The 23,712-nt window shown below is 37.5% G+C and overlaps 1 protein-coding gene and 1 long non-coding RNA gene across 2 annotated transcripts in view; one reads left to right on the top strand and one right to left on the bottom strand.

Annotated features, from left to right (window-relative positions):
- Nucleotides 1-9,875: 9,875 nt before the first annotated feature.
- The window catches only part of LOC110597047 (uncharacterized), a 114,660-nt gene continuing 100,823 nt past the window's right edge, over nt 9,876-23,712 (top strand). The window contains exon 1 of the long non-coding RNA XR_013426039.1: nt 9,876-11,217. This is a non-coding gene — a long non-coding RNA (uncharacterized LOC110597047). The remainder of the gene's footprint in view (nt 11,218-23,712) is intronic.
- Dkk2 (dickkopf Wnt signaling pathway inhibitor 2) overlaps nt 19,619-23,712 on the bottom strand; it is a 97,937-nt gene continuing 93,843 nt past the window's right edge. The window contains exon 4 of the mRNA XM_005340713.5: nt 19,619-22,361. Coding sequence (XP_005340770.2) covers nt 22,111-22,361 — 251 coding nt within the window. The 3' untranslated portion in view covers nt 19,619-22,110. The remainder of the gene's footprint in view (nt 22,362-23,712) is intronic.

The following is a 23,712-nucleotide window of genomic DNA, read 5'->3' as shown; positions in this document are numbered from 1 at the left end:
GCTGATGACCTTCCAGTTGGGTTTACAGTCCGTCAATCTTCCAAAATGAGGGATGGCTAAGATGAACAGAGTTCATCCAACCACAAATACACCAAGGGGCTCAGCTGAGGCCAGGAAAAGGAGACATCCAGAGGACCTGAAGATGCCTGACGGATTGTTAATGCTTCTAGTTTTTAAGTCCTGAGTTGTGTAGTGAGACATCCATTAATTAGTCTTCCTGATTCCAACTTTTCTCCCCTTATTCTAACCACCAGAATAATCTCATCAAAATATAAGTTATGTCATGATGCTCTTTGTTTTTCCCCTCAAAACAGCAATGGTTTCAATTTCATTCAGACTAAGAACCCAGGTTCTTACAAAGGCTCCCCTCGGGCTGCCCACTAGCAACCCCACTATTTCCATCTAACACTAACTACCCCAGTCACTCCTGCCATCACCTGAGGACTCCTTGCAATTCTCTCACTCTCTAGACTTATCTGATTCTAGGGGTCTGCACCTGCTGTGTCCTCTGCCTAGAATGCTCTGCCATTGTCCATATGGCTCGCTCCTTCAGCACCTTATGATTTTGTCTCAAATATTACCTTCTCAGTGAGATATGTACCTATTTACAATAATAGCACCCATCTCTCCCAGGCCTCCCTACCTCCTCTCTATGCCTTATTTTTCTTCTAGAACTTACCAGAATCCAACCTGCAACATTATTTATTTATGTGCTCTTTAAAATGTGTTTCTATTTGTTGATCAATCGTATTTCTTCTTCTGTGAACTGTCCATTTATTCATTGGGTTATTTGTTTTTTGGGTGTTAAGTTTTTTTTAGTTCTTTATATATCCTAGAAATTAATGCTTTATCAGAGGTGCATGTGGTGAAGATTTTTACCCAATCTGTAGGCTCTCTCCTCACTTTATTAATTGTTTCAATTGTTGAGAAAAACCTTTTTAATTTGAATCCATCCCATTATTAATTCTTGATTTTACTTCTTGTTAAAGAAGTCAGATCCTAGGCCGACATGATAAAGATGGGCCTATTTTTTCTTCTATTAGGCGCAGGGTCTCTGTTCTAGTGCCTAAGTCTTTGATCCACTTTGAGTTGATTTTTGTGCAGGGTGAGAGATAGAGGTTTAATTTCATTTGGCTACATATGGATTTCCAGTTTTGCCAGCACCATTTGTTGAATAGGCTATCTTTTCTCCAGTGAATGTTTTTGGCACCTTTGTCTAGTATGGCATAAGCATATTTATGTGGGTTTGTCTTTGTGTCCTCTATACTATTGGTCTACAAGTCTATTTTGGTGCCAATACCATGCCGTTTTTATTACTACAACTCTGTAGTACAGTTTACATTTCACAGAAGAAGAAATACAATTGATCAACAAATACATGAAAAAAATGTTCAACATCTCTAGCAATTAAATAAATGCAAATCAAAACTACTCTAAGATTTTATCTCACTCCTGTCAGAATGGCAATCATCAAGAATACAGGCAACAATAAATGATGGTGAGGATGTGGTGAAAAAGGTACATTCATACATTGCTGGTGGTACTGCAAATTGGTACAGCCCATATGGAAAGCAGTATGGAGATTCTTCAGAAATCTGGAAATAAAACTACCTTTTGACCTAACTATCCCACTCCTTGGTTTATACCCAAAAGACTTAAAATCAGCATACTATAGTGACGCAGCCACATCAATGTTGATAGCAGCTCAATTCACAATAGCTAGACTATGGAATCAACCTAGGGATCCCTCAATAGATGAATGGATGAAGAAAATGTGGTATATATACTCAATGGAATATTACTCAGCTTTAAAGAAGAATAAAATTATGGAACTTGCCAGTAAATGGTTAGAGTTGGAGAATATCATTCTAAGTGAAATAAGCCAATCCTATAAAACCAAAGGCCAAATGTTTTCTCTAATATGCACAGGGGCACTAAGGAAGAATAGAGTTACCTTAGATTAGGTAAAGGGAAGTGATGGGAGGGAAGGGGAGGTATGTGAGGATAGGAAAGAAAGTAGAATAAAACAGATATTATTACTGTGTGTGTATATATATGACTGCATGACCAATATGATTCTACAGCATGTACACTCAGAAAAATGAGTAACTATATTCCATCTATGTATGATATATCAAAGTGCATAAATGCATTCTACTATCATGTATAACCAACTAAAACAAATAAAAAAATTTAAAATGTACTTATATACTTATTTATTATAAATGACATGATGACAGAGATTATTGTCTAATTGGTCCACTTCCCTATCCCTAATCTTTAAATTAGTTCTTGGTGCATCTTTAATCTTTAAATTAGTTCTTGGCCTCAATTTAAAACATTGAGTGCATACATTGAGCACCTTTGTATACTTATGCCTAGAGTTTTCTTTTGTGTGAACCAGTGAGAATACATTTTTTAAAAGATTAATTCATTTGCTTTCATTTGGGTTTCTGCCACTAGTCTTTGGCAGATTCTTGATAAAGTGAGAAATTATCCCCAAGTGGATGGAATCTAAAGCCAAAAGGAAGTGCCTGGGACACTAAGGGGAAGGAAAAAGGATCTAGGTCTTTGAAGCCCAGGAAATTTTCCAGGTACAGGAGTTTCGGTGTAAAAGCCTGGCTAGGAGATTGTAGTATATATAAAAGGGGAAGAGAATATTCCAAGAGAAAAGTTTGATAAACCATGTCAGATTTTACCAAAGGGTAAAATAAGACAAGTTGGAGGAGAGGAGATGACTAAATTTCCATCTTGCACCTTTTTGCTCAGCATGTGACTTTTTCTTTTTGTGAAAATTGTCCAGGGGTTCTTTCTCCTGTCTATTATACAATTAAATTTGGGATTTGTTTTCTGATTGCCTGTATCTTTTTCACATTAGGATTGAATCCCTCCAAGAACTTCTGAGCTCTGCACCATTCTATTTTAGATCATCTATTTGGGTTGGAACACCAGTGGAATGGTGTAACTCTAAAGACCAGAATCACTTCACCATAATCTAGCCTTGCATTTTTTCCATATATATTTTTTGGAGCTTGATTCATGAACAAGAATCATTCACCCTAGCTGCTTACAATGACTTCAGGGAAGAGTTTCTTCCTTTAGTAATTTTAGAAGCCATGGGGACCACATAAGGACTTTATAGATGAATACCATGAATTAAAAGAAAGAGGAAAGCCAATGGGGGTGCAGGATGGGGGGGACACTTTATAATGGAAAGTGTTAGCATTTTAAAGATGAGCAGCTGGGATTTCCATATCAGGCAATCAGAGCTAAACCCCTGTGTATTAATGCACTAATGCATTCTAAAGATTTTCTAAAAGTGTTTTAGAGTCAGGCTGTACATGCTCTCTCACTCTGTCTGGGAGCCTTCATGTGCATAATTTCTAATAAAGATGGCCGCGGCTCACTTTTCTCCATACCCAAAGGAATAGTTCTGCTGAATAAAATTTCTCAGTTTATTCATCACTCTACTTTGTGGACTCTGATATGAAGGCTGCACATGCAATCATTCTATCTTTCCAAGTGATAAATTTTATGTTTCTTTATGTTCCCCAAAGATAGCATTAGGCCTTGAGAAGGAATCCTTCAAAACTGAAGTCCTCTACAACCTAGGGTCAGAGTGAGAATAGGGTCCTGGCCACCACTTCTCCAGGGGTGACCACTAGAGTCCCGTCCACTCATTCAGAGATGAAGCCTGTCAGTAGGAAGGAAAAAATGTGTCCCCACGGCCCATTTCCACTCTGAGTCTTTTTTGACAGAACAAAGACTGCCATTTGGACCAAAGCTGAAGTCCTTTTGTTATGTGCTGGGAACTTGAGTTCTCTGGGAATAGTGCCAAGACCACCAGACATATTGAACTCACAACTTTTTACCATCACATCATCAGAATGAGTTCCAGTCCCTCTGGTCAATATTGGATTCTGACCAATGTGAGTCAGGTGAAAGGTTACTAACTTAAAAATTACTTTGATTTTTTTCCCCTCTCCCTCCAACCCTTTCTCATTGTCCTGGTAATTAAATTGTGTTTATCACTCCTTAATACAAGTTTATATGTCATTGTACGCTGCACTCCAGGCTACTGGTTGACAAATGTTTGCTTATCTCTAGATGACCATAATGGTTGACATGAACATTTTTAGCCTTATTTAAGAGGGTTTAGTTTATAGGAAACTGTATGGATAAAAATTTAAAAGTAACTTTAAAATATGCTTCTCATGTTGTATATGTGTGTGTGTGTGCACATATGCACACACACATACATACACATACTTCTACTCCTATTTTGGTCTTGCCTTTCTAAAAATAGAAATGGACATGCCAGTTTCATTGCTTTAGCTAATTAGGGTTATACAAACAGGGAATAATTACCTGGGGTAGGAAAGTAGAGTCAAATTCAATGACACATTCAATTCAATAGTGACACCCATATCTGCCTGAGTGATGATATATTTCAAAATGCTTTCTGTAGCAGATGTTATCAAATATTTGTTCAGCATTTCATGAACTACTACCCTTCTCATAATAGTCCATTTTCCCCATAAAATGAGGATGGGAAATAGTCAACCTCTGTAGGCTTATGTTTTGACAGAATCTGTTACTGTTATAGTCAAGAAGTATTTACTGAGAACCTATTTTGAGTCAAAAATACATATGGAAAGCCAGTTGTTCTTTCTCTTAATGGAATGTTCTCCCCCCAGCACCTACTGGTGAAAGATTAACAGGCAGAGTACGGTTGTACTGAACCTTTCAGATTCTGTGACTTGAATAAGTTCAAAATAATCAAGTTTAATAGTTCCAACCACAGTAGTTGCCCAAAATTCCTAACACAAAGAATAGCACCAAAAACATATTAATCCCTCAAAGTAAAAAGGTAAGTCTATTTTCTCTTGATGTTCATAGAGGTACATTTGGGGTTTTGTTGGTTTGTTTGCTTGTTTTGATTAATTTTGTAAGTCTTGAGTATATTTATTATTTTCCATACAAAGCAATGCTTCTCTTTCAGTCTTTCATACTCTTTTTAAAAATATCAATATCACCTCCATATTGTTATCAAACATGGAATGGAATTGTCTTTACACCCATAGAAACAGTTACTCAGCAAAGGTCACAGCTGCCTAAGAACCAACACAAAGGGTTGTATCTTAAAAGGGGCTCTCTTAGAACTGAGGAAGCTCTGACTTGTGCTCTCCTCAGCCAAATCATTGGTCTCCAAGAAAGTGCTTTCTTCACTGAAGAAAACAGGCCAAGCATTTTCAAGTTGGGACACTGTAAAGAGTTGGGGGGCTTTTGGCTTCTATTCCCAGTGACACCATCAGTTCGTAGAATGACCTTCCATAAGTCAGCTTCTCCATGGAGCTGAGTACCTGGTTAACTAAATTCAGGGAAGAGATAGATGCATGTGCAATATTGGCTCCAAGCATCTTGTCTGAAAGGTGTTGCATGCACTTTGAGAGAGGAAGGTTAGCATGTGATGTCATTGCTTCCAACATATGTTTAAATGTCAAAGAAAAACACAGGGGGAGGGAGGATAACTAAAGCAATACTATTTTCTTTGAGGGTGTTGTCAGGGATTGAATAAGGGGCGCATGGATAAGTAGGTGGCAGATTGTTTTCCTACCATAAAGCACAACTTTTGTATCATGTCATTCTGACAAGTGGAATTTAAAGACTATTTCCAGCAAGGTGTGATGTACATTGGAAATGTTTGATGAAAGAACATGGGGAAGTGATTGGGGACCTGGAAATATGGACTTGATTTGAACCCTTGGATGAAAAACCCCTTTTCTGGGTTGTTTCCATGACTTGTAATATTACAGTGATGACATTTGCATTCTCCAGCCCAGGATTAGCTGGAGGGGAAGGAAGGACTCAATCCAATTGCTTTAGTGAACACATAAACCATGACATCTCCCGAAAGATAATTCTAATTAAAGGATAGCAAACCCTAAGACTATTTGCCTCTCAACATGGGTAACGAAATTATACACAATTGTGACATTTGCCTGAATATGAAGAGGAAATTTTTCTTCATTGTCATCTGCATCCTGGTTTTCAGTTGAAAGAAGTCATAATTTTCAGATGGTGATGTCAGATCCATTCCCACAACAGAGATTAGACAATACCACAAACACAGATTTATGGTTTCATGGGAGAAATCTCCTGTTTTCAAACATTTTTATCTTTAACAATAGGCTACTGGCAGGGAGTGAAAGCTACCAGTCTCACTTGAGAGGTGGGGTATCTTGTTGTCAATGATAGACAAGACACAGATCACTGGTTCCTTTCGTTGCTCCCACTTTTGCCCAAGACCAACACTTCTCTTACGTTGGCCATTATACACCAAACTAGCATAAAATAAATGGCTCATTTGCATAGAAGAATTATCAAAATGTTTATCACAGTCAAAAGAGCATGTAAAGTTACCCTGTATTTCTACCAAGGTAATTTTTTTCTTGCCATTTTTGTTTTCAGTACTGGGGATTGAAACCAGAGACACTTAACCACTGAGCCACATCCCCAGCCCTTTTTCATATTTAGAGACAGGGTCTTGCTGAGTTGGTTAGGGCCCTGGCTAAGTTGCTGAAGAGGGCTTTGAACTTGTGATTCTCCTGCCTCAGCCTCCAGAGCTGCTAGGATTACAGGAATGTGCCTGGTTCTACCAAGGTAATTTCTATATCAAGGCCTAAAAAAAACCTTTTAAAAATCCATATTTGATAGTTGAGGAAACTAAAGCAAACTCATTGTGACTTTACCTTCCTTCTCTACCATGGCTGATTAAGACTTTCATAAAGTTGGCTGTTTCCCAGACATGAATCTCATAATTGGATCTTATCTTTCCAAATGCTAGAAATTTTGAATAACACTAATTGTAAGATTCTAGTTTCTCTAAAGCAACAGTTCTCAAAATGGGACCTAAGAATACATGAGAGACCCTCAGGTCCTTTGAGGGTCTGTAAGATGGAAATCATTTTTATTCAAATCCTTGATGGCCTTTACATTCCCACTCTTTCATCATGGTATGGAAGAGCTTCCCAGAGGACAAGTGGCATGCAGTGGTACTGTCACCCTGAGGGTCAGTGGAATGTATGCTATATCTGCTTACCTTAAAATTTTTCTGTTTCAAAAAAAATCGTCTCAAATGCTACCTCGGTAAATATTAGTAGAGCTAACTTAAACAGAAGCACTTCAGGGGACCCCCATCATTGTTGATGATGTAAGGGTCCCGAGGACAGATTTTAAATGTATGAACCATTTCTTTTTTGTTTCCACTTTCCTGAAACATTTCCTTTGCATAGTTTGATATTAGTGATTCTGTCTGATGATGAATAAAACAAACAACTGGGGTAACTTATGATGAATTGTAATCATTGGGAGTGTAATAGATCCCATTGTCCTCTGGTTTTGAGGCTATTTGTCAAAGCCCCTTTGAGGAACTGATGAAAACTATGAACCTTCTCACTTCCACATAATGGACACACAAAATCTTCACAATGTTTTTGAACACCCTAGAGTCTGTTTGTTGACACCAGACAGTTCTAAGACTCCTGCATAAAGACAAAGGAAGTAACAGATATCCTGGTTTCCTATGACTGACTTGTTTGAGTTGCCTTAAAACACACTTTTAGAAGTTTAAAGCACCAGTGAAACTTAAGCAATAAGAAAGACTCAGTAAATGGTGGTTACTTTTCTCTTCTCTGTCCTGGGATTCTTGTTTCTCTCTACAGCATCATTCAAAGTGAAGTACATCTTTGTTAAACTCTCACTCATTATATAGCAGAAAGAAATAGTGGTCTGGTCATGTTGGTGTAAGGAAGCTTTTGGAAGTTCAGCTTTGTTTTTTATTGGATTCTGAAAATAATTATCTCAATTTAGATAGCATAAATCCATTTACTTGGAATACTGCAATGACCTCCAAATATTAATGCATAACTTTCACAGATCATATAAACTTGTCCCTATTCAGTGAAGTTTGCTAGTGTAGGACTGTAGAGATGATCATCTAGACTGCTAAATTCCAATTACAGTTTATGAATTCATTAAGATATGTGTACTGAGTGTCTACTAGAGTATAGAACTGGGCATTGTAAGGGCTGAGTATAATTCGACATTTGGCTAAGACTAAAATAATTTATAAAGATATAATTAATAAGTGAAAATAGACATGAATGCATACAGATGCTCTTTAATTTAAGGATAAAGTTACATATACTGGTAAACCCATCATAATTTGAAAATATTGTAAGTCAAAAATGTATTTAGGCTGGGTGTGGTGGCGCATGCCTGTAATCCCAGCAACTTGGGAGGCTGAGGCAAACTGAGGCGCTAAGCAACTCAGTGAGACCCTGTCTCTAAATAGACTACTGAGGATGTGGCTCAGTGGTTGAGAGCCTCTATATCAGAAAATAAAATGCATTTAATACTCCTAGTCTACTGACCATCACAGTTTAGCAACACAGTTCCCCATAGAGTGTTTGTCATTTACCCCCATGATGATGCAATCCACCAGGAGTTGCCTCTCACTACCACTGCCCAGCATTGCGAGAAAGTGTCCGACTCCATATCACCAAAGATCAAATTTCAAAACTCAAAGTCTAATTTCTGTTGAATGCATGTTGCTTTTGCACCATGGTAAAATGGAAAAATCTTATGTCAAACCATGGAAAGTCAAGGACCATCTGTAGATGGGAAATTGTGGAATGTGATCAAGAAAAATGGCTAAGGAAAAGGTCTCCAAATTCAGAAACTTGAGTGGATTCTAGCATTTGCTGACAATGACTTGAGAAAAATACTCAAATCTGGTGTATTGAACTGGCATAAAGGCTGTATCTGATGCACAGTTATGGTGAGCATTAAACTAAGTAATATATATTAAATGCAGAGAAAAGCATGTGTCATATAACAAGTGCTCAGTCAACGTTATTACTGCAAAGGACTGTGGAGTGGAGTTCAGTGAAAAATGCAATATGAATTTCGAAGGAGGAAAAGCTCACCAGGGGTCAGAGGGTCTAGGAGAAAGTTTGAGGGGGAGGCAAGTCTTCAGCTGCGGGGCTACTAAGTGAAGCAGGGAGTTATAAAGTTCTTGGTGCACCATAAATTTAAAGTCTAATGGAGGAGAGAGGATCAGCCCCAATAAGTATAAGCACAAGTGTCAGAAACATGGAAAGAATGCTCAGGTCTCTAGAGATATACATAGAAGTGCTAAAACACAGGCAAGTGAAAAGGATAAAGAGTGGGTGTGAGTTATTAAAATGATTGGAGTGGAGCTAAGTATATTGCACTACTTATGGGACCAGATTGTTCCATTCATCCTTCCCAAATTAAATTTCACGTTTCTCGTAGGAATCTTTTGAGGGTAATGGTTCCAAGGGGAGGATTTGTCTTTAATTTTATTTATTTTTGAGAAAAACACACCTTATGCAAATGGAATACACATACACACACACACACAAAAATGAAGCATCAAACTCTATGTTTATGTGCTTTTAAAGTCATTTATATTTTTTGCTCTTCATTGAAAGAACTGGAAAAAAATAGAAAAGATTTTGGAAGGAATTTTGGAAAAGGCTTACAAGTACATGTTAATGGAAACATTTCTACAGAAAAATTTCAAGGATATTCTAAAGTAATGGTTTTGTGATTCTTTGTCGATTTTTTTAATGGTCATGATGATATATCCTGGCTTTGTTAGTGCACCTTCCCTGATTAAGAACCCCCATTTCTCTAATTAAAATAACACCATCTGGTTTTCATACTGCACAATAAGTCTTATACCCCTTAATCCCAGGGCTGAAGCAGTATTCACAATCTGGACCATACTGAGGTCATACAGTGTTAGTTCACTTGCTGCTACAATTTATGAATTCACTGGTAGATGAGTCTGGGAAGTAGTGGAACTGGAAATTTTTAAAAATGTCAAAAAGCCAGAAGAAAGAAAGATCAGGACAAAATACTGGAATCCTATGCACAATACTAGATTCTTCTGTCAAAATGGAGACCTTCGGGCTTTAGACCCAGGACCTTTTACAAAGGTTAACACAGGATTATCCTCAGGAAGCCAGTCATGACATTAGAGTAGAGATGTGTTTGTGGAAACTATACCAGGTTGGAAGAGCAAAGAAGAGATGAGTTTGATGAAGCAAGCCTGGTGAGTTCAAGGAACAGAGGAAAGAAAATAAACTTGTTCGGAGTGGAGCAAGAGAAAATGGGAGAGATAGGAAACAGGTCAAAGTGATGAACCAGGTCATGCCAGACTTACAGGCTATCCTAGGAGAATGGGAGGTTGTGGAGTACTTGTAGGTGAGGAATGTATGGCAATTAATTTTTCCCCTTAATGTTTAAGAAGAAAAAGCTTACACTTGAAGGAAAAAAAAAAGGTGGTAAGGCAGGGGAATGAATATACAAAACATCAGGGAGTGATGGAAACTAAAAAGTAAGAGAACTCTAGCTCTCTTAGCACCAGTGGATTATCCATAAACAGAACTTCAAACCAGAATCTTCCTAGAATTTGGAGTGTTTTTTGTTTTGTTTTGCTTTGCTTCACTTTTCAGGAGAATCGAAAAATCCACATCTTATACAATGAACTTTTCCATTTTTTAAGTGTTGGTAAATAATTAAATTTTTCCTAGAGTCAGTATACAAGCCAGTCCTCTGACAACAAAAGTGAGCGTGTTTGAAAGCCAGATGAAGCCCTGACTCTGATCACTTACCATTGTTACGCTGTTACATCCCGACTCTCACCGATTGCAAATAACAGTGAGAAGGAAAATCAGATTAACAGGTCAAGTATCAGTCCAGTCTTGGGAGGACACAGGTGACAGACAGTGGCAGGGTGACTGAGGGGAGATGGATGAAGGGACTCCTTATGACGGTGTCAGCAGGGTTAGGAAAAGGCAACAGGAATGTTGCAGCCCTGGACTAGGATCTATAGGCATTACCACCTGAAGGGGCTTCTCCTGAAACCCAGAACAGCTGCTCTCCCAATCCACAGCCTGGGTGCAGAAATACAGCCTCTGCCAAAAGACACAGAGTCAGTGCAAGAGCCAAGAGGATACATCCACTGAGCTCTGTGTCCTCATTGTGAGAGCTTCCTCAGGTGTCTCTGTTTGGACAAACCCAGTGAGGAGCTAAAGGTATAGGGAGCCCGACCACTGAAGCAGTGTACAGCAGATAATCTCCAGGGACACAGGAGGACAAACAGAGAACATCCAGCACAATCAGGTACCTTTTAAATTTTTTAATATATTATTTGTATTTCAAACATAAATGATTTCAGATATATTACAACATTAATAATTATATCAATCCAGTAAGCAATAAAGATCTCTCCAACTTGGGCCATTTATATGGAAACAATTACAAACTGCTTAAAATCAGTAAAAAGTTACAATCATTTTCTTTAAACTTGCTTATTGCTAGTAAATTATAATCATTATGCATTTTTTTATTCAAGTTGTTGATTTGTTTAAAAGAAAAAAAAATTGTTCCAGAGAACATGTCATAATTTGGTAAAAATTACTCTTCATATCCATGTTGTTTTTTAATGACCAATAATCAGCATCACTTTCCTCTTTAAGGACCTGAACACAATGAGTTGATGACATTAGCAAAGCCTTTGTCATATAAGTAATCGATATCTTCCAGAAGCTTATAAACTTCATTATACCACACTACACAAAGAAATAAAAAAAATAGTAATATTTCTTAAAAGTACATAAGAAAACTAGGTCAACAAACAAGCACAGGTATGAAGTGAAAGCTTACTGGTCATGGTTTGGGCAAACCTCCACCTCTATTTCTCTGACCCCCAGTGACCTTGGCCAGTCCTTTTGTTGAGTCTATATTTATATTTCCATCCCAGGTGATTGGACATTTAAAAATAGAGATTGATGAACATTTTCATCATGTTTAGTAATTACGTATATTATTATAACAGAAATAGTGTTTTGGTAAGGGGCAAAGAATAAAGTAAAAGGTCAGAATTTTAAACTGACTTTAAAAAAATTTTTTTTCAAAGAAATGGTGGTTCACTTTCTACTCTGACCTCTGTTTTCACAGCAGAATGTGAGTTGGGGTAGATTGGCATTTTGATTGCTATCAGTGTGTTAATTATACTAAGGCTAATTCCAACCACATACTCCCCATGTCTTTTTTTTTGAAAAAACCCATTCCTCTTCTTATTCACTTAGTAAAATGTTGAGCTTTTATCCTTTTATATATACATAAATATGTGTGTGTGTGTATGTAGTTGGTCACAATACCTTTATTTTATTTATTTACTTTTATGTGGTACTGAGGATCAAACCCTGCGCCTTACATGTGCTAGGCAAGCACTCTACCACTGAGCCACAAACCCCAGCCCAATTTTGAGCTTTTGAATCACCTTCAAATTGCCCACATATCAAATAATTATAACCTGCAGAATGTTACATATCCATGAAACATTCTTATTAACATCATCCAACTAATAGGGGAATTTGTCCCCTAAAAAGAAACTAACAGGGAGAAATATCTGCTGGGGGAGAAAGTGATATATTAGGCCATGATTTCAGCACTAGTTATTGTGCTTTTGGAGAAAGTTAGGGAAGTGATTTAGGAAGGAATCCAAAAAGATTGTAGCGCGTAAGTGATTACCAAAGATAGCTGTTATTCTCTGTTCTAATTCTCATAAACTCTGTGTCAGCAAAAAGCTCTAGAGTACCCCACATTATAAAGGAACAGTTAATGACAGCAGCATATACTAATGTTTAAGAGTGCAAACGAGGGCCCCAGGCTGTCACAGCCTCAAATCCTGACTCCTTTCCTCTTGGCTATAGAGTGGCTGCCATAAAGAGTGACCCATGATGATACAGAGTTACCAGTAAGCCAGCACCTGGCACATAGTATACATTTTAAAAGAGACAGGAGTTACAAGTTTATTGTAAGAAATAAAGTGTGGAAACACATTTGATGGCACTCTGAGGCAAAGCAAAAATCTCAATAAATAAGATTATTATCATTACTATTATGTTTGTATCCTACAGGAGAATTCTTAGGAACAATATTTCTTGGCAACTGACAAAATAAGAGCTAGATTCTCAGTAAAATGATCCAAAGAGTCCCAAAAGAATATTGGACTAGAACAGTATTGTTTGGATAGTCCCTAAATCACTGGCTTTTCTGTAATGCCTTCACTCCTAAAAGTTAAGTTTTCATTGAATTAATTCTAGGAAGTTCCTTTATTTGTCTTAATTCAAGGCTAACGAAACTGTTTTTCTAAGAGGAAATTCCATGACTCCTGCTCTATAAACTTTTTTTCCATATTTTTATTGGTGTATTGAATTGTACAGAATGGTGGGATTCATTGTGGAATAATATAAATTGACCAATGTCATTTCCATGAACATTTTCTTGCCTTCACCTGCCCCTTTCTTCCAGTTGGTCAATCTTTTCAACCTATCCTAAACCTAACACTGAGTAGTGCTTTCCTGGGGTGCTTTCTCCCGGCCCCCCCCCACCCCCCGATGAAATAACAGATATCTATTCTCTTCTAACTTGAAATAGTATTTTGAGCAACTTCATAATTTTTAAAGAAATAGATCCTGAGCACTATAAGTTGTCTTTACCCCTTTTATTTTTTATTTCTTCTAATTAGTTATGCACGTCAACAGAATATGTTTTGACACATTTTACATAAATGGAGTATAACTTCTCATTCTTCTGGTTGCACATGGTGTCGAGTTATACTGGCCATGTAATCACATATACACATAGGGTAATAATGTCCAATACTATTCTTCTTACCCCCATACCCCCTCCTCCTTCTTAACTTCACTCCTCTCTGTCAAATCCAAAGTACCTCTATTTTCCCCTAGCTTCTCCCCTTATCATATCAGAAATATGTGGTTCTTTGGGATTGGCTCATTTAACTTAGCATGATGTTCTCTAATTCTATCCATTCACCTGCAAATGCCATAATTTCATTCTTCTTTAAGTTGGAGAAACCAAGTTGGTTCCATAGTTTAGCTATTGTGAATTGAGCTGCTTAAACATTGATGTGGCTGTGTCACTGTAGTATTCTGATTTTAAGTCTTTTGGGTCTAAACTGAGGAGGGGAATAACTGGGTAAAATTGTGGATCCATTCCAAGTTTTCTGAGGAATATCCATACTGTTTTCCATAGTGGTTCACCAATTTGCAGTCCCACTAGCAATATATGAGTGTACCTTTTCCCCCACATCCTCATAACATTTATTGTTGCTTGTATTCTTGATAATTGCCATTATGACTGGACTGAGATGAAATCTCAATGTAGTTTTGATTCACATTCCTCTAATTGCTAGAGATGTTGAACATATCCCCCCCCCTTTTTTTAAAGAAATATTTTGTACAACATCTCCACATTCCTCCACAGCTAACATTGATTTTCATGGTTCCAAATTGAATCCTCTGGCGTACTTGGAAGTTTATTCCCAATAGAAAATTCAAGGTTCCTTGAAATATATGCAATGGAGTTTCTCTGTGTGTTCCTCTTAGGAATTATAAAAGCCAACATCACTTGGGAAGTTATAAGGCACGGACACATGTTAAACAGCTTGAACATTACCAGGGGAGCTCCATAGATGTTACTTGGTCTTCATGTTATCTAAAGCAGCTTTAAGTATGGCATACAACTGGGCACAGAATCAATAACTATTGGAACAGATGAGAACACAGCTGGAATGAATGATAGACAAGGTAGAAAAAGAAATGGAAGACAAAAGCATCTCTATTTCAAGGTCTGTCTGAAAAGCTTAAGTAGGACTGAGAATATCTTACATGTGCTAGCTGATCCGATGTTCTCCATCTGTTATGAGGCCCTGGAGGCTGACTGGCCATTAAACACAGAATGATGACTGGTGAAGCAGGTGCAGTGAAGTGGGGAGGTGTGGAGCAAATAAAACAAGTCCATGGCATCTATAAGAAATGTTGACCCCAGGAAATTTTAAAAGGTTGTGTGCTGTGGTATCCATGACGTATGTATGAGAAGTATGATGGCAAGTGCATTTCTTATGCAAGTGCTTCCATTACATGCATACTGTTATTCCTTTAGAATTCCCAGGCCCTATCTTATATGATTACTTAATACTCAAAGAGAAGCATGACTGGCTTTGACAAATAGGCCTTTAATGCATCTCATTGGCCCAATGTCAATGGGAGCTTTGCCTGAGCTACACCCTTTGCTAAAGTAATTTTCTAAACCTACTGCTGTGAGTCAACTATTCTCTTCCTGTCAGTTTTCCTTGACACCCTTTGACATCTGTATCAAATTGAAGCCTCTTATTAGCACCTTTTATGACTTCCAGCATTCCACTGATGCATCTCTTTCTAGTACTCCCTCCTGAAACTTTGCTCAGTCTCTCTGCTCCCTCGGTTCTCTTCTGCACACCATCCTGCGGTCCTCTCATTCCTACACTTCAAAACCTCTTCTCCTAGTGCAGCCAACAAACTCTTTTTGCGGATGCAATCTCTTCTTCACAGAATTCCTTCTTAAGATCTCAAGATGGCTGGTGAAACATTGAGGGCAAACTTGTAAAAAAATTTTGGTATTCTGCTGAGGACAATTCTTCCTTTAAAATAAAAGGACACTATGCAAAAAAGAGATTTCTTTTAAACTTTTCTTGTCAGAAATTTACCTTCCTGTGCTCCTGTTGTCATGCTATACTTAGACTCCCCCCCCCCTTTTTTTTAATTTCACAGCCTTTACCTATTCCAACAGCAAATTAAGTTGGATCTATCGCCAACATACCCAAAGTCCAGACATGTCCCAGTGTCTCTACCATCCCTCCCTACTCCAAGTCACCAGAGGCTCCTGCCCAGATGCCCAAATATCTATCCTTCACACAGCAGCATGTGTGATTGTTAGAAAACATAAGTCAGTTTATGCTGCTCCCCAGATCAAAAGGCTCTGCCTACTCTATACATCTTTCAAAATAAAACAGGATTGTCAATAAGGTTCTACACAATCTGACCCAGCTCCTTCTTCAGGCCTGTCCTGTGTCTCTCTTTCCTCATTCTTGCCATTCCATTCTGCACCATCAAATTGTACCCATTGTCAAGTTTTTGCCTTTATCTTCTTCTGCCTGGGTTGCTGATTCTCTAGACATTTGCATTGCTAACCCCTTAGTTTGCTCAAGTTTCAGCTCAAATCCTGCCTTCTTTAAGACTAGACTGACTAGAGTATCTAAAATAACACTAACCATTCCTTTATTCTCCTTTATCCTGCTTCAGTCTTCTTTACAGTGCTCAACTCTGTCAACTATAGTATTGATTTGTTTGCTATTTAGCTTTCTCTTTTCCATCCACTGTGCTAAAAAATAACTGAAGTGTAAAAATGAGAGCATGAATTTCGATGATTTGATTCTCTGCTTTTACCCACTGTGTCTACAAAGTTTCTTAGCATGTAATAGGTGCTTGGTGAACATGCTAAGTGAAGAAATGTAAGTTAGGAGTTGTATTAATATATTTTGCATTATTACAACAAAATGCTTGAAGTATGAACTTCACAAAGATAAAAGATTTATTTAGCCCACAGTGTGGGAGCTTCAAGGCTATGGTACTTGCATTAGCTCAGTTCTGATAAAGACTTAATGGCAAATGGGAACTCGTCAGGCAGGACCACCTGTCATAGTGAGCACATTTCAGACCAGGAAGCTGAGAAGATGACAGGTTTCATACAACCCCTTCTGAAGGCATGCCCCCACTGAGCTAAGGACTTCCCACTAAACTCTACCTCTTAAAGGTCCTTACCACAGCTTGAGGACCAAGTTCCCAACCCATTTGCAGGGGACATGGAACATATTTTAAATCAGAGCATGAGTAACTTCTGGGCTTTTAGAAGTGTATCCTTTGCTAATATCAGTCGCAATCTTGGCTCAGGAATCTGTTGATGTCCTTCTACAATGAGAACAAGTGCAGGGAAGAGGGAGTAAATAATTCCACACAGCATGAAGCAATAGAAATCACACTGTGACACAGACCTACAAAATGCTAGCTTCTAAGAGACTGTGGAAGCCACATCACTGGACAGAGCCTATTCTCAATTAAGCACTAGTGGCAGTTGCATATGCTAGGTATGTAAAAGAAAAATGAGGCTAATGCCATGATGAATTTCTAAACTTGACCAGTTGTACATGAAAGGAGTAAAACCTCCACTACCACTCGTCCCGTAAAAAGAGACAGAATGCACAGGTGGAGTATTCACCCACACTACCATGTTGAAATAACAGTGCCATATTTAACTTCTTGATGGAACGTTTTTCCCAAGTAAGCTTAAGTTCATAGGCCACAGATTCCACATATCTGGTTTAGATTTTTCTCCATCTGTCTTGCTTCACTTGGATTCTGTGCATTTCTGTTATGGTTTTGGTAATACTAAGTCTTATGTGTATCAATAGCAATTTGCTTAACATATCTGCTCTAAGAACAAGAGATTAAATGTGGTAGCATCTTTTGCATAATTTTTTGGGTCCTACACATCTACTGTACTTTGTTAAGGTGAGCGATATCAGATATTGTTGTCAAACTTTCTGAGGCCCTATGGAACCTGTACTCAGCCCAGTAAGAGACTGTCCAGGCATTGTTGCCAAAGGAGTTCCAGCTCACAGAAGTACCAGAACTCCTCTTGTTGAGACAGAGAAGACTATGGAATAATGAAAGAATATAGTAGCCCCCAAATGGAAGCTTTTGAATTTTGATTCCTTTGGATTCATTTAAAAGAGAAAGATAACAATTACAGACTTTAATTCCTTTGGACCTCAACTTATTTTGACTTTAATGTGCAAAAAGATTTCATTTTTGTAGTTCAGTTTCTCCTTACATAATTGTCAATAGAGGAAGAGTTATATTCAAATGAGGGACATTTCTATATTATTGGGATTTTATTCTATAAATGAATTTTTATATTATATTATCAAATACTCAACGTGTCATTTATTTTCACTCAAGAATCTTTAGCAGGATAAATTAGATAATATGACAGACATAATTGAAATGGTAAAAAGAAAGAGGAATTATTTTCCAGACTGGTTAAAAAGAAAAAGGTCTTGGAGGTGATTTAAGTAATATGCTATTTGTTTTTACCCATTTTGCAAATCATTGGGGACAAAAATCTAAATTTTGTCCCGCTGGTCCTGAGAAGATACACAAGAAGGAGTGATTGGCTGTGAGAGGATGATCTTTTGAGAGACAATCTGTGTTAGTCAGCTTGCCATTACTATAAAGAAATACTTGACACAAGATATGCATGAAGAAAAGGGACTTATTAAATTTGTGGTTCTACAAGCTGAAAGTTCCAATGGTATAAGAAGGTTATATGGTAAGGGTATAACCTACCTATTGGGTATATTACCTCATGACATGGATAACAATCATGGGACCAAGCAAGTGATTAGATCTCCAACCAGGAGCAGCGAGAAAGACTGGGGTCCCCCATCCCTTCTGAGTACATACCTCCAATGATCTAAGGACCTCCTGCTAATCACCACCTCTTAAAAATCTAGACCATTTTCCAATACCATCATCAGGGGGATCACATTCCCTACAAACATTTCAGGGGACGCAAATATTATTCAAACCATAGACTGTTCCAGTAGATAGCTGATGAGATCTCATCAGCTATGTACTGATTCTAACCCAATCTTCATCATAAACAAATGGTTATGTATTGACTTAAAAATTGATTTAAAAAAAAGTGATTCAAACTCAACCTTCATCATAAACAAATGGTTATATATTGACTTAAAAATTATCTGGAGAATGATGTATTTGTGTGGGAAGGACCAGTCCTTCTTTTCTAATCCTTCATGTTAGTTAAATGTGGAGTGGAATAATAATCTTGGTTGACCTGCATCCCTTCCTTGTTTCTCTTATATAATAGAAATTGTCTAGTTTGGTAGAAATTGGAACAAGGTTCTTGAATGGAGAATTACACACTTCAGCCTCTTCCCCATGACTTCTTCTTTGGTGCTAACTGCCAGAATGAAGTGTGTCATTCTGTCCTCCCCTTCCATATTGTAAATTTTATAGGGAAACTCCCGTAGTGTAGAGCTGATGTTTTTAATTTGATAAAACAAATAACTAGGAAAGTCCTAACTGACTCTTTAAAATGATGTGGAACTTACCTCAGCAATGCTTGAGGTATCTTCAACTCTTACCTGTAGCTATGGGACTGTTTTAGCTCCACGGCTACACTTAATTTACCCCACTGTGTTACAGAATGTTTAATCTCTACATCTCTAGATCATTGGCATTTCTAATAAATCATGGTTTTTACAACTATTCTTGGTCTCATAATTGATGAGTATTGTTGGTCAAACCCTCCTGATATCTCTAGGTTCAGAAAGCAGAGGCAAGAACTATTTCCCAGGAAGTGAATTTGAATTCATCAAGGCCCTTACTTAGTCTATCACCATCCACATATAGAGACATCTTGTAGCTTCTTTGTGCTGTATGGAAATGAACCAATCCCTAAGCATGATGGCACCTCCACTTTGGAAAATTTTAGCCCAGAGAAGATTATGAGGAAGATGCTGTCTATCTTCAAGCATTTAGGAAAAGTTTGTAGATTCCTTGTTCCAAAGAGTTCCAAAAGAAGAATAAATGAGTGGAAATCACAAACTGGAATACTTTTATTTAAGTAAAAATTAACTTTCCTACAATTACCACTGTCTTAGCATGAAATGAACTACCTCAGTAATAGTAAACTGCCTTGGATCACCTCATGGTGATATCATCCAAAGAATTCCCACTCAGGATACAGAGTCAGACCAAATACAGTTAAACCATGAAAATTATGGATCCATGAGAATTTTCCCCATAAGCAAAACACAAGGAAATTTGAATTCAATTTTTTTGGAGAGAAAATTTTAATATATTTATCTTATTATACATTTCCCTAAATTACAAAGTCAACAGCTGCAAATATATTCTGCTACAAAGCTTTCTGTAAGAAATATCTCTATAAGAAAATACATCTCATTAACATTTCCTGTAAATAAATTACTTCAAATAATAATTTTGAAAGGGTGAACATAAGGGAAATAATGCAGAAACCAGATTGTAAATGTAATTGCTATATAGGAAATGTTTGACTGAAATGTTCCATTTTCATGTCACTAAGCTTATATAACTTGTTGACACAAAATTTGGCTCTTGGATAAATTAGCTTATAATTTTAGTTTTTGCAGACGTGCAGAAAATGTAAGTCTTCATCATCCTAGTAAATGTGTGTGGGAAGCTGAAATTCTTAGTAGATATCCATGTTCAGATTCAATTTCTACCAGGAGAACTTAAATTTGAGATTGCAGGTGGGGTTTAAGTAAAAGAAAATTAAGGTGTGACTTTCAGTCTATAATAGTTTAAAATAACAACTATAAGATAACTTTCTTCCTTTTATGCTGTAGACATAATATTTAGAACTGGTTAAAAATAAAAGTAGCAAAGTGGTTTCGAAGAATTTAGAACTGTGGTTTCTATAGGTTAGCAATATGTAGATTTTACAGGTTATTACTTTTTTTCAAACCTCAGTGGCTGCAAAACCAGATACTATATCTTTGGCAATAAAAGGCTGTTGCAGAGAGAGGTTGGTGCAGAAAAATTAGGTAGCAAAATCAGATGGTTTATTGGTTGATTAGAAGCTTAAGAGGACAAGGAACCTCATGCACTGTCTACCTCATGAGTCAATTCTGTGACATACTCATAATTAAGATTCTTTTAGTACCTCAAAAATATAAAATAAATATTTTGAGGATAGGAAAGGCAAGTGAATTCACACTGAACTCATCTGCATAGTAAGGATTCTAATGGAGAATCCCATGGAGAAGTTCCATGTAGGTTTGCAGTCTCTGGTTTCAAAGATGAAACAAAGTCAGCTTGTGCTTCAGACATATGATGTATATTTATATAGATCTATGTGTTGCCCAAAGCTGGACAATTGACAAAGCTTTCCTCATTTCTTTACTGTGCTTCAGTGCAATATAGATATTACTCAAGTCCCTATTATCAGCTTCACTCTAGTCCTTTGCAAAGCATGTAAAAAAAGAACCATATTTATCAATCTAATACTATCAAAACTTAGAGTGTGTCAAACTTTTCAAAATAATGATGTCTCCATTAGCTTCATTTCCCACATATTTTGGATATCTTTAAACATTTTGCAATCTGTGAAAACTCTTCTCTGTGCATTTATTGCACTAGTCACAACTAATGGATACAGTTTGGAAAACCAAATGTACTCAGGGTAGGAATCTTATACAATCAAGAGAGATGCCATGTCATTCCTTCAGAATCAAGGAACTGTTTTTTATTTGTGCATTTAATTATACATAAAAGTGGGATTCATTATGCCATATTGCTGCAAGACAGATCATATTAAGGAACTGTTTTTTATTTTATATCAGTTCTTATTAATTACAAGTGAAGTTAAATTTTTGAAAACAATGTAAATAAGCAGTTTGAGGAAGAACAAGTTTGTTTTTTCCAAAGACCTTGATGAAAGATCTGGCGTTATTTTGAAATAATTTGCTTTTTTTTTTCTTTGTCTACTCAAGGCCTTTAGTTGAGCATTCGAAGTAGAGTAGCAAATTAAAAAGTGATTCTCTTGCAAATTAACTCTGCTTTATGTTTTCAATTCCTGTTTATCAATTCTTTTCGTGTTTTAGAACTTATACATCAATGTAAACTGGGAGTATTTTGTTAAACTAGAACTTTGAAAAGAAATGTGGATTTTAGGTTATTTTTATAGGCAATCACCAACCTGAAGGAACTCTCTCCTCCAGCACAACCTAAACTCTTGGAAATTCATATGGAATTCAGTAATTTCCACTATGTGCTTTTTTCCTTATTAATAGCATTTTCACAACTGTGTACATTATTTACATAAACAAGTTGCATAATGGAAGCCTGCTGGTTGCGCTGAGTTTGACACCCTTCCAATTCATTCAGTCCTCTTTCCTTTCTTTCTTTCTGTGGTCTATATTCTTATCACCTTCGTCATCTACACCATTCTTATGCATTCCGAACTTTATTTTCCACCATGCCATAATGCGTTAAATACATGAATTCACAGTCTGCTAGTGGTGATTTTCCTCAGTGGTGATCAGATTTTCTGACACACGTGGAGTCTGGCTTTGGAAGAGTAGGTGGCATCCTTCCACACTTTGCAAGACAAGCCTTTTGCACAGTCACACCGCTGGAAAATTTCCAGCCCATGAGAACCCTTTTTTCGCTGTTTGGTACAGACTTCGCCCTGATGGAGCACTGGTTTGCAGATTTTGGTCCAGAAGTGACGAGCACAGCAGAACCCTTCAATGCAGTCTGATGATCGCAGGCAGGGGTCTCCTTCATGCCCTGCAGAGACCACCACCAAAAGATATCACTTTGCAATCTGAAGCACATAAAATACTTATAGTATCTTATACAATTTACAATGAAAAGTCTTGGATTTATACCATCTTGTCTCTACCTGTGCTCATATAAATCCATTATTGTCTATTTCCATTATTTGCTATTTGGATATAAAACTTAATGATTAGCCAGGATTGTGCTTCATCTCCCCTTTACTCTACGATGGCCTACTTTTAGATAGTTCCCTGATCATTGACTATTTTTTTTCCTAGAGGGTAAGTGACAAAAATGTAAAATAACCGATCTCAAACTAACTTTGAGATCCACAAAGGAAGTTTGTTCTTCTTGACAGATCAGAACAAACTTCTGATTCAAGGAGAAGGCTGATATGCTCAGGGACTCCTCTTACTTATCAATTACAGTCAGGAAAACAGAAACTTTGAGTGTTCAAACCAGAAGATATTTTATGCATAGAATTGGTCACACAGTAATGGTTGAGCTAAGAATCGCCAGAAGACGGTGAGAAGCTGCTACTACCACATTTAGGCTGGTTGAACCAAAGGAGGAGGTGATGTCAGAATCCAGAGGCTGGATTCAGATGCTAGCCAAGGCTGGCATCCTAACAGGCCTACCTGTCAGGAGCTAAAGCGACAAGGAGACACAGCCCTGCCAGAAATACTACCTGAAGCAGTAAAAATGGGAGAATATGTTGGCTCAATGAGCCAGGTGAATCTGACAGAGAGCCCAGGCAATGCAGTCTACAAAGAGCTGCGACACAGAGCAGAGCAGAGAAAGGGCAGTTAATCCATCTGAGAGCAAACAGGCTCCAAGGGGCAACCAAGGACCCCTTATAAGAACATGTGGAAATACAAATCTTAGTATTGTATCCAGAAGTCAGCGAATAGCCCACCCATACATCATGGTTGAATTGATCCGTAATCCATATAAAGCAGGGGTTGGCAAACTTTTCTGTAAAGTGCCATATTGTAAATACATTAGGGTTTTGAGGCCATATGATCTCTGTCACACTCCCCAGCTCTATTTTTTTTTATTGTTGGTTGTTCAAAACATTACATAGTTCTTGATATATCATATTTCACACTTTGATTCAAGTGGGTTATGAACTCCCATTTTTACCCCATATACAGATTGCAGAATCACATCAGTTACACTTATTGTTGCTTTGCAAAAGCAGTCACAGATAAGACCGATATGGACAGACCAATCTGTTTTCCACTGAAACAGGTAGCAGTGCAGAAGGGGATCACAGGACATAGTGAAGTCATCTCCACGTCTGAAGGGTTATCTGTTATCCAAGATGCAGCTAGTCCCACTGTGAGATCTGGGAACAACT

The sequence above is a fragment of the Ictidomys tridecemlineatus genome, chromosome 9 (genome assembly GCF_052094955.1).
Source record: "Ictidomys tridecemlineatus isolate mIctTri1 chromosome 9, mIctTri1.hap1, whole genome shotgun sequence".
Taxonomy (NCBI): domain Eukaryota; kingdom Metazoa; phylum Chordata; class Mammalia; order Rodentia; family Sciuridae; genus Ictidomys; species Ictidomys tridecemlineatus.
The sequence above is the reverse complement of the archived record's forward strand: the minus strand, read 5'-3'. Positions and strand labels throughout refer to the sequence as shown.